Below are 15,701 nucleotides of genomic sequence, written 5' to 3'. Positions count from 1 at the left end.
TGTGTTTTAAAATGCAGTATGTTTGCACATCAGCCATGATGACAGATATTAAGGAAGGGCAACTTAAAATGCAGAAATTGGTAAACATGGCCAGTATTTTAATAAGAAACGTCATGGTTGAACGAGTATCGTGATATGCAAATCAATCATACGTTCTTAACTATGATTGAAAACCTCAGTTACTCACTAGACAGGTCTGTAGAAAGTCACGCGGCTCTTCCACAGGGATACGGTTGAATCAATGCGTGGAGTTCAAAGAAAGACAACAGGGCTGCAAAGCATCATGGATAGAAGGAAGGTAGTAACTGACGATGTAACAGAATCCGATGAGTCGTCTATGTTCAGTGACAGCTCTGCTACAACTATTCCAAACTACAACGGAACTTGGTTTGATAGATCAAAATATAAACAGAGACGAAGCACAGTTAGACCCGACACAACGCATTCCATAATCAGCTCATCAACTAAATCTAAAACAACTTTGCTTCTCATTACGGGAAGTTCTGGCGGCTCGAACACAAGTCTGCAACAGGTTAACAACTATAGTTCTACACCAGTTACTGTTTTATCAGCTCAATTGACAGCTACTATCGCTGCCCTCGGTTGTGTCGTGTTAGCACTCCTAGTTTGCATAATCTACTTTGGATATTTGAGGTATGTACAAGATTTATTTGTTTATAGTATAATAGACATCTATTTGATAGCATAGACTTCGGCACATAATCCAGCTAAAAAAATAATTTTTTTTTACATTTTACCGGAGTCCTCAAATTAAGTCTAAAATAAGAAGTCAAACTTGGTTAGGTAACTTACGATGCATCCAGATTCTCTAAAAAACACGTTTTTGGCATATCCATAAAAAAATGTTTACACACAAGTGTGATTGTGCAATGAGCAACCATGGAGGCTTAAACAAGTTTGTAAACTTGGAGTTATCTTTCACAGGCCGCTTCCAACAGTACGCTGCAAAACAGTTATAAATCTATTTATTAGAGGATAACTTACAGGCAAATTGAATATAGGCAATTTTAATATTAACGAAATGTGTCAGCTATACGATAAATGATCAGTTATCCTGACCAACAGACAATATATAATATTGTCATATAATATTATATATATTAATAAATATATTAATATATATTTATTAATATATATAATATTATATGACATAATATTATATATATTAATTCATAAAATTAATATTAAATATAATTATTTATTATGTATAAATAATATTAAATATTATTATACACAATATTCATATAAATATTCATAGAGATCTCAGGTCACAGTTTGTACTGTTGTATCTATACGCTTACCGGCTGCCAGCCAGACAGGTATATCATCGTATGTTACCACAATTTACATCTACTACTAGAGGGCATAAATCTGCTGCATATGCATCCAAAAGCATACTTATTGATATGTTTTATAATATATAATACGTGTAGCTAGTGGTTGTAAAATTCTTGCAAATTTTACTTTAATCTCTCCAACTGACTGGTAACCACTAAAACTTAAAGTACTTAGCAAAGGGCACTGTCAGATTCTTTACTTATACCATAGAATGGTGTGCATGACAAAATAAAACTCTTTTATAGAATGATGTGAGTGATAGGCATCTATTTAGTGAGCATTCATAAATTTGGAGGTACTTTCTGAAGACTACTTTTTGATGATTAATGAGCCCAACAACACGCCTTTAGCAAAAAATTATCTGTAATAAGATGAGTGTTCAGCTGACTTTAAATCATTTTGCTATTTACACGTGCAATTATTTTGGTCAATTATAGCATTGATAAGGCAATGATAAGGCAATGATAAGGCAATGATGGCTTCTACTGATGTACTCGTGTGTTTATTCAATGGCAAAATCTAGTACACTTCTTCAGGAATTGCAGTTATCATTATAATTAAAGTGATCATCATGATCATGATTAAAAAATGATTAATGGAAAGGTTATGCAGTAGACATCTGAATGCCTCACACTCCAATATGATATCCACTATGCTTAGTGAATCTAAACGTACCTTTTGTGGGTCGAGATAAAAGTAGCAGTCATGACCTTGCCAAAAATAACTTATTTTGGGGGTGCACTGAGTGTTCCCACCAAGCAAATGGTCTAGACTTAGTAATGCTAAGTTAGTCATATTCATGAACAGTAAACCTGTAAACTTTTCAATTGAACTACTAAAATAATTGCAGCCATACTAACTGATTGTTCTTAAATATTCATGCAAGTAAACTAGTGAACAGTCAATATATTATGTATTTGATACAAATCAGAAATATACAGAGTTAATATGCTTTCAGTTAAGAGGCAGAGGTTGATATACTATTCATTAAATGGCTGAGTTAAGATAACGACCTTCCTTTCCGTCAACAAAACATTGCAGCCAACAAATTTCCATTTTTCATTTTGTTTGTGGAAGCTTGCTTAATATTTGTTAATATCCCCTTTTTGTTGGCAAATGGAAATGATTCATATAAACTAAAACAAATTTTATGCATTTTTATTATGCTGAAAATAGAAAATGCATCTAATTAAATCAAAAATGGGCATCTACTTGGTTGGTTTATTATTCACAATGTCCGAATACTTACCAAAATATATTAATTGTTCTTTCTAGAAGCCATGTTATTACCTTTTCAGCTGATAAAGATTAATGTACCCAAAAGTTGCTGAAGTGTTAAAAATAAAACGGTACGGGATGCATTTAATTATATGTCTGATATTAATGCATATTCATAATGTGTCCCTCCCTTCTTCAGTACTCATCACACTGCCTAACCTAGCTTATTCCCTTGCCAGTATATGTTACTTTAAGTTTGTCCCTACTTAACTTATCAATCTGCCAGTATATGTTACTTTAGATTTCTCCTTACCTAACTGATCATTCTCCCAAAGTAGGCTACAGATGTAGCAGAAGCTAATATAAGTTCGTAGTCAGCAATTTTGATCCAATGTAATGGACAATTTAGCAAATAGGCCTGAAACATTTAGGGTTGCACAGTAAACATGTTTACTTTATGAAGAAAATATTTTAATGTCAAAATTCTGGAAAGACTAGGTTACACAATGGGATGGTACGTGATAACAAAGCCATCCGCAAAAACATGCAATCATTGATGACATCAAGAGAAGACCAGTTCTTTCAACCAATCAACACGGCCTTTCAAAGGTTATGGCTAGTAGATATTTATACAGAGATGAGAGAGTGTCTAACAAACAGTGCTGTTCTTTCTGCCCATTTTGATCATATTACGTATCAATTCAATGTGTTCATTCTTGTGTTCTATTATTTGTATGTTATAAATAAACCTTTTAAAGAACAACAATAAATGGTTTGGTGTTAGAAACTAGAATTGAGAAAAACAGCAAAAGTAATTGAAAAGCAAAAACCAGCAACCAAACAGCTTTGGCCATGTTCAACTTTGCTTCGCTGGCTGCAACTCAAGGTCACATTAGATTGGACAGCCTATTGTAGATCAGAACACTTATGTTAATCTTACTCAATAACTCCTGATTTCTGTCTTCTCATTTTTTCGTTGGCATTTAACGAAAAACATTATTTTGCTGGCGAATACTAATGCCAATAAAAGCTATGCATACATTAGCAACTTATTAGCAAATGCCTTATTCACTCGTGTCATCAAAGGAGGTCAATTCAATGCTGAGTTAGAATGTAACAAGTGGAATAAGAGCATAATACAGGAAATAGTTGGAAAAGTGTTAACCTTTTGAGTTAGTATTTTCCTGTATGGTCACTTCAAACAAACTTTATTTGTGTCTGTTGAAATATGCAGACATATGGAGGCTCTGATTCAATCCCTGAGTAGAACCTCCCTTTAACATGCAAAAACAACTGTTTTTGGTTTTAAAATGTGTTTTGTTTATGCGAGCAATTATTTAAACAAAACCTGCCTTGTAAGGTTTTGAAATTTTTTATAAATGAAAATAGTTGAAAGAACATTACATGTAGAGTAGCTTCTGATACCATAAGCTTTCATAATTGACCTCCTTTCAAGGGCATGAACAATAGCTAAATACTTTGTTCTATTAATTGGTTAATCATTCTTTTAATCTTTTTAGTGTTTCATATTTTCACCTTTTGAGCACATAAAAGTACAATAAGTGTTTGTATTTATGTGGTCTTGTTGACTTTTAGAGTTGATTATCTTATTTTATTTGTAATCGTGAAAACCTTGGCTTATTAAAAACGATATAGTTTACAAAATTGTATTAATAGTTATAATAAGGGTATATAGAAGCATCAAGTCAAGATGTACTAATCTTATCATCAATGACCTGCTTTTATAACTCTTCTCACGCTTGGTAAACCCAGAGACACACATTTTCAACCTTTTTTGTAGCAGTTTTTTTTAAATTTTATTCGTTTAATTTGCATAGTTCTCCTTCTAATGTTTTTTGGCCTACTTGTGTGTGTGTTCATTCTAGGAAAAGTATATCACTTATGAGAACACAATTCTCATTATATTATAACAATGACAAGAGCTTAAAACACAAGAGCAGTTAACTATAACTAAATTTTGTCAAATACCAAGACATAACCGTAGTTGAAGTATGCAATGTATGTATTATTCATATTTGGTCACATGTTTGTTTTCCATTTGACAATTTTATTTTTACTAAATTTGATCTCCCATCTCTGAGTTTACTAAACTCGGCTAAATCTGAATCAGATATAATGCTGTGTAGGTTGAAGCGTTTAACTCTTCCATTTATTGCCAGGAGGAAACGATGGGGAAGTTCAAGTTCGCTAGAGGGTTCAGTTGCCACAGTAACAGCAGATGATGGAATAACTAACATAGGATATGATGGTCTCTGCAGCAAGGTGAGGCTAAACTAGCTCAGAATTATAACACCTGAGAAACTAAATAAAGTGTTATCTAGTGTCGAGGATTTCAACTTAGCTATATCTGGTTGAAGGAAAAGATGATTTCTAAGTACGCATAAAGCGATTTAAATTACATGTAACAAGAGTTCAGTCTTTAAACTAGAAGTCACTTCATGTAAAAATAAAGTATTGTTTTGCTAAGAGCTTTTAGCAAATTATTGGCATAGGTTTTAAGTGTGTCTGTTTAAGTTTACGTAAAGCATTCAGCTAGGCTTGAACGCTTGTTAAGTTTTGGTGTTTCATTGTCACTCAAGAGAAATGTTGATGAGTTAAATAGCAAGGCAGCTGACAGAGTTTGTAGAGAACACAAGGCTATATCAAACCAACCTCAGGCTATATATCCGATAATTCTACAACAAAGTTTGAACGCTCGATTTTCGTAAACTCGATTTTTGTAAGATTATAAAACATTGTGAATATCTTAGAAAGGAGAACTATTATACTCTAAGCATGTGTTAAAAAGAAATCAACAAATACAGAAAAAATACGAAAGCAAACATCTGTAGAAATCAAGTTGGCCAACTGTCTTCAACAAATATTTTTTGCTTATAAAATGGTTGCCCCCTTCCTACATTATTTTCAAGTGAATATCTGTCTTAGCTAACATGGTCAATAGAGATTTTCTATGAGTACGTTCTGAGGGTTAAAATAGGCATCCAGCTGTATAGAAAAACTAACATACATAGGTAAAACATTTGAGCAATTTACAGCTAGATTTTACTAAATTAAATAAAACAAGATTAAAACCGATGTTAACATTCTCAAGTTAATGTTAACAAGACAGACTACTAGCAGATTGTATATAAACTGAGCCATACTCTTTTATAAACTAACATGGTAAGTCGCGTTGCTATAAATAGCGCCCAATAAGAAGCCAGCAAGAAGCCATGGCTTCGCCAACTTCCAAAAAGGTTTGAGGATTGAGAGCTGAACTATTAATCAAAAAACTTACTCGAACGTTTTGACAGCATACTTGCCAAAATTGAACATTTAAATTTATCTGAACAAGCAACTTTTTCAGTTGTAATGCAATTATTTTCCAATGATAGTCTGCATAACAACATGAATTACTTGTAAGCATCATCAGGCAGTCGCTATCGCAGAGTTTAGGTGAACTGAATACACCACTCTGAACTTTTTAGTCACAGTTTTAGTGATAGCTCCAACAGGAACAGCCCACGAGAAAAGGTTTGACGGGAAGTAATTCAAAATTCTTGTCACGAATAACATAGTTCGTCTAGGGTTGCTGAATCATTATGATAAAGCTGCAAGTGTTTTGTTCAAAAACTAAAATAAACAACAGCCCCAAATACTTTTCCAGTCTTAACAAAGGTTTTCTATTGCTTTCCTTTTAGCCATCTCATTCTACTGATATCTAAGTTTTGTGCTTCCCGAGGTCTAGCTAAGATATTCTAGAGCTTCAGTACAAATCAATGCACTTTTATTTATTGTTATATAGAAATGTTTGAAGCTACAAAGATTATAAACATAAATAACCTCAAAAGATATCTTCAAATTTAAATTTTGAGTGATAAACCACTAAATTAGATTAACAAATCTATTCAAATTTCTATTCAATTCTATTCAAACAACTACAAATTAAAATGCGTTCAAAAGCTGGTTAGATTATGAGAATATTCTAGTTTCAACTTAATAATCAACATAAAGTTTGTAAAAGTTAGTTATATGGTATTTGCTCTGGCTGTAAAAATATTTACATGTAAATAATTTTTTGAAAAACAGCAACTCGTAAAAATATTTTTCCAATAAAGAAAGTCTCATGCTAGCTCAGCGATGGTCACGGTATGTTTGTGAGAATGAATCATAAAATACTTTGGTCAGTTTTTTTGCGCTAATCACTGTTTGCCTAGCTAGGATTCATAAAACTTCCTTAATTGTGTGCTGGAGTGATATAATTTAAGCCACAGCTATGACAGGTGATGATTCAGTCGCATCTAGGATATCAGCGAGGAGAATGTGACATGAGTGATAAATAATAGAATTCAAGATATAGATAAGGGAATAGGATAATTCCTTGTTGTAGTTTAATTTAAAAATATAGACCACAAAGTTGTAATTACATGAATCTTATTTTTGTCAGCACGCTGCTTTCACCAAATTCAATGCCAAGTTTTTAAAGAGTGAATGAGTTTTGTCCTTCCGTTCTTTTCAGTTGTAAAAAGGTTGCATGGTTAAGGGCACCCAGAGACACTAGAAACTGTAGGTCTCCCAAAACCAACGCTTTAAAAGTTTACAATGGAAAGTTTACTCAAAAACCTCCTCACTTTTGTTTATTATGAAGCATGGTTTAGTGCATATAAAAATTCTGCCTCTTCTCAATATAACTGCAAATACTTCAATAAACTTTTAGTTGGGTTAAAAAGTCCAAAACACACATTTTTACACCTAAATATGAACTTGCACAAAATTTTAATAATTTTTATCAGAAAGTTTCAGCAGTTTTTATCATTTGCGATTGTTTCTAATGTTTGAGGTAATCTGACTGCCAGGACGTTTCAAGATTCAAATTGTCAAAACTTGATCGCAGTTAAAACACTCAGAAGAAAAATGCGGCCTAAATGACATCACTAGTCGGTATTGTTGCTACTGTTTATAGTGGCTATTTTATTCAACTCGCCGCAATACACATCTATGTTATGTTGGTCTTTTTGCTGCCATAGACGTCATAATTGCACTTTCGTTTGTCGAGTTTTTGTTCCAGTTTGGTCAATTTTATTCTTGAAACATTCTGGCAGTAGGATCATCTCAAACATCAAAAACAATCACAAATGATAAAAAAATACCAATGATTTCTGGTAAGCTTCTAAAAAATTTTGCAAGTTTGTCTTCAACAGAAAACATTAACCTAACAGAAAGCATTAGCTTAACAGAAAGCGTTAACTTAACAGAAAGCATTAACTTAAGAGAAAGCGTTAACTTAACAGAAAACATTTATAAGTTTAAGTATAGTATCTATGAATTGAATGTCGTAAGGTCTTTTTAAATCACTTCTAACAATCAAGGGTACTCTTCTGACAACTGTGTACCACAGAAGCAGGGCGTGTTGAGGTGGCATGAAGAGATGATTAGCATAAAGTTGGTACCTAGCAAGAATGGCATGTAATGGTGAATTAATGCTGCAGAGTTTTCAAAGCAGGCAGCAGGAAATGCCTGTCAGTCTAAGACGCCTGTGGTTTGAGCACATTACTCCTTGATAGATTACGCAATGATACTACAGCTAGGACTGCTAATTTTTCAAATTCTTAAATGGAATTCTTTTATGCAATGAATCAATGGAGTATGAGATCTTCTGGTTTGTTGTTGTCTTATATGCCTGTGTTTAGATTGGTAAAAACCCCTTACTATAAAAACCACGTTCTATATTATAGACCGTGTACCCAAACTAGCAGTTGTATACAGCGTGTACATAACTAGCAGCTGTATAGAATGTGTACAAACCTAGCAGTTGTATAGAGCCTGTACAAAACTAGCAGTCGTACAGAACGTGTACAAAATTAACAGCTGTATAGAGTGTGTACATAGCTAGCAGCTGTATAGAATGTGTACATAGCTAGCAGCTGTATAGAGTGTTTACATAGCTAGCAGCTGTATAGAATGTGTACATAGCTAGCAGCTGTATAGAATGTGTACATAGCTAGCAGCTGTATAGAATGTGTACAAAACTAACAGCTGTATAACTTTAAGTAGGCTAGCAGTCAGGCGATTGCTACAATAGCTGTAGAGCGTAATATATGCCATATAATGCATAAGGTATTGCTACAATAGCTGTAGAGCATAATATATGCCACATAATGCGTAAGGTATTGCTACAATAGCTGTAGAGCATAATATATGCCACATAATGCGTAAGGTATTGCTACAATAGCTGTAGAGCGTAATATATGCCACATAATGCGTAAGATATTGCTACAACAGCTGTAGAGCGTAATATATGCCACATAATGCGTAAGGTATTGCTACAATAGCTGTAGAGCGTAATATATGCCACATAATGCGTAAGGTATTGCTACAATAGCTGTAGAGCGTAATATATGCCACATAACGCGTAAGATATTGCTACAACAGCTGTAGAGCGTAATATATGCCACATAATGCGTAAGATATTGCTACAACAGCTGTAGAGCGTAATATATGCCACATAATGCATAAGATATTGCTACAACAGCTGTAGAGCGTAATATATGCCACATAATGCATAAGGTATTGCTACAACAGCTGTAGAGCATAATATATGCCACATAATGCGTAAGGTATTGCTACTACAGCTGTAGAGCGTAATATATGCCACATAATGCATAAGGTATTGCTACTACAGCTGTAGAGCGTAATATATGCCACATAATGCATAAGGTATTGCTACAACAGCTGTAGAGCGTAATATATGCCACATAATGCATAAGGTATTGCTACTACAGCTGTAGAGCGTAATATATGCCACATAATGCATAAGGTATTGCTACAACAGCTGTAGAGCGTAATATATGCCACATAATGCATAAGGTATTGCTACTACAGCTGTAGAGTGTAATATATGCCACATAATGCATAAGGTATTGCTACAACAGCTGTAGAGCGTAATATATGCCACATAATGCATAAGGTATTGCTACTACAGCTGTAGAGCGTAATATATGCCACATAATGCATAAGGTATTGCTACTACAGCTGTAGAGCGTAATATATGCCACATAATGCATAAGGTATTGCTACAACAGCTGTAGAGCGTAATATATGCCACATAATGCGTAAGGTATTGCTACAACAGCTGTAGAGCATAATATATGCCACATAATGCGTAAGGTATTGCTACTACAGCTGTAGAGCGTAATATATGCCACATAATGCATAAGGTATTGCTACAACAGCTGTAGAGCGTAATATATGCCACATAATGCATAAGGTATTGCTACTACAGCTGTAGAGCGTAATATATGCCACATAATGCGTAAGGTATTAAAATTTTGCATTATAGATAATCTATATGCATAAATCTCAATTTTGTTTTTTTTTTTACTTTTGTTTTCTGTTGTCGCTGTGTCCAGTTATAGTGATAAAAATCTAACAGTGATAAATTCTCACTGCATCAAAATTGAACTCGCGATGATTCTATTTGTGAGTATGCAAACATGCCCACCTAACCACAAGGCTAAGCCGTTCATATCTTATTTAGCTCATCTTTGGACTCCTTATCGCGATTAAAGCTAAATATGTCCGTTTTATCAGGAGTTAATATTACCTTTTGCTTATGTTCTTCTTTTGAAATTTTTTTAAAGCCATTTTAAATCTATTGTTCATTTTTCTATTTGTAATTTTCAAATGTGCCGTTTTAATTTCAAATGTTCCGTTACAGTGCAACTGTAATGGCACAATTTCAATCTTCAATTTCCGGTTATTGCTAAGAGCAATTGTTAAAAATGGTTAAACTAAAAAATGTTCACTTAGACATTCTCAAGTAGGAAATGTTTCTACATTCTTTCGGTTTGGTCAGACAAAGTACCGTCGTGCATTCGCTGATGTATTTAATTTCGATACTTCATTTTTACGTTGGCACCAGTAGTGAGAGGTACCGATACCATTCATCAAAACTTAATACAACGAGCTTCTGCTGCAACAGTAACCTTTTTATACACACACTTCAAAGTACTCATTGTTTATTTTTCTCTTAATTTATTTGAACTGCACAAAAAACACTTGTTTCATGATATATAGCTGGAATGGTAAATAGTGCGTATGTTAAATAAAGATAGGTTTTCTGTCCAAAAACCTGTTTTATTACCCAGGCGTTGCCGGGCATTCATTAGTATTTAATAAAGTTCAACTTGCAAATAGAAAATGAGTTACACTTCCAAACGGACAACCAGGAAATATTTACCATAAAAAGTCATGTCTGTCTGTTTGTCTGTCTAAAGCCGCGGTTTGAGTTTAGGAAAAAGATTTCTTTCGATGGGATTTGAACTCACAGCTTTCAGCTTAGTAGATCGACGCTTACCACTTGCACGAGCCGAGAGCCTTCTCAAATTTTGAAATAAGTGTACAGCTAGTTATTACACCGAACAATCTTTCACATCTCACCGGGCTATCAAGATAGTGGTATATATTAAACTGTCATCTGAAATTTCTGTCTATCACGCACATAACTTTAATTTTGAGAAAAATAAAAATAGTAAATAACAGAAATTTATTCTAACTCTTTTTTCCAAACCAAGAGTTAAGTTCAACCTTGACCTCTGCCTACATAAGATTTCAATTCCTTTGAGAACTTCACTAAAGTATAAAATTGAATATTTTGTTTCTTACGGATACTGAGCATTCATATAGTTATTAATACCGTCTATGGATGTGCCAGATCCTTGAGTGACAACCACCGCACGCTTGACTGGCATTTAAGCCATCTGTTTGAGAGGATTAAAGTTCCCATCACTTCATGGTACCAGTCGAAGGCGTCTACTTTTGTTCATGAATCACTAACTAGACGCTTTCTGCATCTGGATGAAAATATTTTGCTGTTAACTTTGTACCAAGGAAACGCTGTAAGATGATATACCTCTACTTCAGATTTCAGATAAAAACTTACAATTCTGGAATGGTCATAACGCTATTTAATTTCAGTGCATAGAATGGACCAACTAGCGGGGGTAGCTAACAGGAAGTGATTTTCGTAAAAGCTTTCACCTTTTTGTTGGATAGGAAGCATAATTTATTTGAGTTTTATATGATTTTGCTAGATATATTGTCAGCTAAATTTATGGTTTTGATCATTGCTATGGCTATTAAGGGATTAGAGCAAATGTTTAAAAACAAGCTTACACAAACTTTTTGTAGATTTCTTTAGAAAGTATCGGTATTTTTTTATCATTTGCAATTGTTTTTGATGTTTGAGGTGATCTGACTACCAGCATGTTTTAAGTTAAAATTAATAAAACTTGATCGTGGTTAAAACACACACGAAAAAAATGTGCAAAATGACATCACTAGCTGCTAACGGCGCGATAGTTGATATCGGTTATTGCGTTCAAGGTGAAGCGTTTTGCATCTCTATTTTCTCTGTTTCTTTGCTACTGAACATTTTAACAGCGATCAAGTTTTTTTTAATTTAATCTGGAAACATTCCGGCAATCAGATCACCTCAAACATTTAAAACAATCTCGAATCATAAAAAAGTACAAATCCTTTCTGATAAAATCTACTAAAACTTTGTGTAAGTTGTTCTGTAAAAGTTTTGACGATATAATTCTATATTTAGAATTAGATTTTTTTTGTTATTTATGTTTTTAATCCCTTGGCAAGCCGCAATAACAATACATAGGTTTGCGCAAGTATTTCTCATCATACAAACAATACATGATGCCTTTGATGCTGTTTCCTAGGAGACCGCAAATTGCGAAAGGGCTAAGCAAGAGTAATTTTTAAACACTTATTAGCATATTTAGGTATTGCCCGTGGTAGTAACAAGTCAGTGACATAACCAAAGACGGCATTCCTTGTAGTTTTATCGATAAAACAGTTTGATTGCGAAGTAGAGACCTCATGTTTTTAATAATTTAGTATCCGCAAAATTATATATGATGACAAAACAAGCCAGTGTTTGCTCTGATAAAGTCACTGATATGTTCAGCACAAGTTTCCAATAGTATTGGTACAAAATTCAGCATGTTTGGGTTTATTAATAACGCTTTCCTCTTGTCTCTGTTGTTCATTTCAGTTTTTTTATTGGCTAGTGCTAGTAGGGGTGACCAATTTTTTTACATTTGGTAAATTACTGAAAAGACAAGCTCATCATGATATAACAGTCAATGAACAATAGCAGGAAAATAACAAAACAAAAGATTATTGAGAGACGCAGACTTGTACAAGTGACTTCACCGTTAATTTAAACTTTAAATCTTTAAAACTTAAAACTTAAATCTTCTCTTTAAACTTCAGTTTAAAGAGAAGATAATACTATACAAATTCAACAGCACACATAAATAAAGAATAACAATGGAATCACAAGTATGCATAGTCAGCCAGTAGAGCCACAAATTCATAACGGTCCTTTCCAAACCTTGACCTCAAACGTGAGTGTGTGTGACTGCTCCTAAGGCAGATAGGTATGTGTTTCTTATTGTTGTGCCACATTCTTTGTCAGACCAAGTCAATCGGAAGGCTGAGCATCATCCATGAATGCACAGAGGAGCAAGAGTATGAATATATGGACTCAGACAAGCTTAGTTTTCATAGACCTTGGCAAGAGATGTCAAACTGTCAGAATCCGTATGAATACATGGATACTGAACCGGTGGAGGAAGACAATCACACTAGAGAGCTACCCATTGGCCATGGTGATGACTACGAATACGTCGATCCGGACAAGTCAAGTGCCCATAAAAGAGGCAGTTTATCTCTTATAGAAATAATGCCGGAAGACTTGGAGTATGTTGATCCAGACAAAATGGCTTCCACAGAAGTTAAAATCTCAGAAGACCCTGGAGGGCCATACCAAGACATGGTAGAATCAAGTGAGTTCATAGTTGTTTTTAACTCTCCAGCCAAGTCTTAAAAAGGTTTGAGTACCAGGAAACGATAGCATCTATGCATCATAAGATATTTAGTGCCGCTCACGTTTTCATGGTCTCCCGTTGCAAGCCATTGATTTTAATTACCTGCTATAATAGGGAGACTTCAAACTAGTCAAGAAGTTAAGGAGTGGATTAAAGTTCACTATGTTACTAAGTTGACACAATTTATTTATTATAGTTTTGCTTTCAAATAGCCAAGTTTCCACTTGCTATAGGAAGTGTTAAATCATTTTCACTTTATTTTTCATTTTGTTATTAAAGTTTATTTTTAGCTGGTTTTTAATACTGTCATTAAGTTTTCATGAAACGTTTTTTGTTTCGGAATGTTAGAAGCAAAAATTTCTAATTACAGAACTTGGATATATTACTTTATGAGCTAACTTTATATTACTTTATATTACTTTATAATTTTATTGTGATCAGAAATGTTTTCCAAATTATGCTGTACAAAAATCATAAAACAAAAAAGAAAGAAGGCTAACAGTTAGCAACTAAAATCATATAAATGGTTTGTTAGACAGTGTTTAAAATTCCTTCTTCCACTAAGAGAACGGATACTATGCGGATGGCTGTTAAAGCCGCTAGCAATGGTATACCTATTTTCAAATTTACTGTTAGATGTTGTATGCAATTTATTCATAGCATGCAAGTTAAAATGAGTTGTAAACCTGTAATTGTTGTGAGAAAATGAAGATACAAACCACAAAACATTCTGAAACCTTGAGATCTGAAAACACAATTAAAATTTATGTAACCCTCTGAAATATGTAAAACTATCACATATTGCTATAAAGCCTTCCATTTCTATAATTAAATTGAATACTTTATATTAAAAGCATAAAACTAAGTAAAGCACACAGTTATGTTTTATTAGGTCATGACCAGCACTTATATACAGAGGGAGACGACTACTCATCAAATCCTTCTGCGGATGATGAAGAAAGCGAGCCAAAGTCTGAGTATGATGTCATCAGAGATGAGCAAGTAAAGGGTGTAGTGCAAGACGAAGGAGCTGATATTTATCAAGTTTCAGGAGATATCAATTAGCAACTGTTTTTTAATGTAAAGATTATTTTTATTTCAAAAATAAAAACCAATGCTGCCATGATTTCGATTTGATTGAAATTTTTGTAAATTTTTAGAGATTATTTAAATGAAAAAACGATGTTTTTTATGTTGCTACACACATTTATGCAAAGTAATTAAACTTGTTATCATACTTGGACCGTATGCTAAATTTTTGATTTTCTTACTAGTACTAAATTTTCAGCATTCGTCGCGCTTTATTAGCAACAAATTATCAAAACTTTTGTGCAATAAATACTCTAAAAACTATGTTAATTTAGGCGTGTTACTAAGCAAGCAAAAGTTTTTTTTATTTGCCACGCTGTTGCTTTATATGAAGATGTTGTGTATATGTTTTTGAAACATTTGTTTTACTAGTTTTAACACATTATATTTATACATATTTCAGGACATCGGGTGGTGACTCTAAGTGAACACTCATGTATATAAACTTTGTTATATCATAACATAGAATATAACCTTGTTGAAATTTTAGAAAAGCGATGATCACATATTTGCCAGATACATGTACTCGGCATCAACTTTTACTGCAAAAGCTAGACATAGACAAGCATTGTTTCCAACAATTATATTATGTAATATTACCAACAGTAAGTGTTTACATATTCTTATTTGAAAGGTTTATTTATTCCTCGTGCTGTTTGAAATGAGTCTGAAAGCTGACTTTTAAACAGAGCTGTGAAGATAACCTGTAAATAATGTTTGCCAAAGCTTCTATTTTTAAATACTTAATATAACAACAAAATTGGAAATTTGCACACTTGTGATAAAGATGGATAATACAGATGCACAGTGTTTGCTTGTCGGTATCAAATGAGTGGGAACATTGGTAAAGAAATCAAGTTTACATTTTTGCTACTGGTGTTTCAATATAGCCTAGCTCAAGAGATAAACATCTGCAGTGTTTGGCTTTGTATATTACATATAGCAGTTTAACAGGACACTTGATGCGGCGTCTTGTATTTCAAAACTCCCTTTAGATCTTTTTACACAAGATCATACATTCAACATTTTAGTTGATGTTCGTAATTTGTTCTAAATACCTTTGTTACCAAATAGCCTTTGTTCCAAATACCAAATAAATATTTGTCAAGTATACAGTATAATCACAAG

At 33.5% G+C, this 15,701-nt stretch overlaps 1 protein-coding gene across 1 annotated transcript; it reads left to right on the top strand.

Moving 5' to 3' along the window:
- The first annotated feature begins 204 nt into the window (after nucleotides 1–204).
- Nucleotides 205–15,067, top strand: LOC137406257 (uncharacterized). Its single transcript, XM_068092796.1, has 4 exons — nucleotides 205–654; nucleotides 4,758–4,860; nucleotides 13,073–13,442; nucleotides 14,377–15,067. The coding sequence occupies exons 1-4, from the start codon at nucleotides 242–244 to the stop codon at nucleotides 14,547–14,549; spliced, it is 1,059 nt and encodes a 352-aa protein (XP_067948897.1). The 5' UTR covers nucleotides 205–241; the 3' UTR covers nucleotides 14,550–15,067.
- Nucleotides 15,068–15,701: the final 634 nt, after the last annotated feature.

Source organism: Watersipora subatra, chromosome 10 (assembly GCF_963576615.1).
Source record: "Watersipora subatra chromosome 10, tzWatSuba1.1, whole genome shotgun sequence".
Taxonomy (NCBI): Eukaryota; Metazoa; Bryozoa; class Gymnolaemata; order Cheilostomatida; family Watersiporidae; genus Watersipora; species Watersipora subatra.
Note: the sequence above shows the minus strand (reverse complement) of the source record. Positions and strands in the feature narration are given on the sequence as shown.

What these genes read in the sequence shown, in the direction of transcription:
- LOC137406257 (XM_068092796.1), top strand. Translation starts at nt 242, where the DNA reads ATGCGTGGAGTTCAAAGAAAGACAACAGGGCTGCAAAGCATCATGGAT. An exon ending in ATCTACTTTGGATATTTGAG is followed by an intron (nt 655 to 4,757) that starts GTATGTACAAGA and finishes ATTTATTGCCAG; the next exon opens with GAGGAAACGATGGGGAAGTT. An exon ending in CCAAGACATGGTAGAATCAA is followed by an intron (nt 13,443 to 14,376) that starts GTGAGTTCATAG and finishes ATGTTTTATTAG; the next exon opens with GTCATGACCAGCACTTATAT.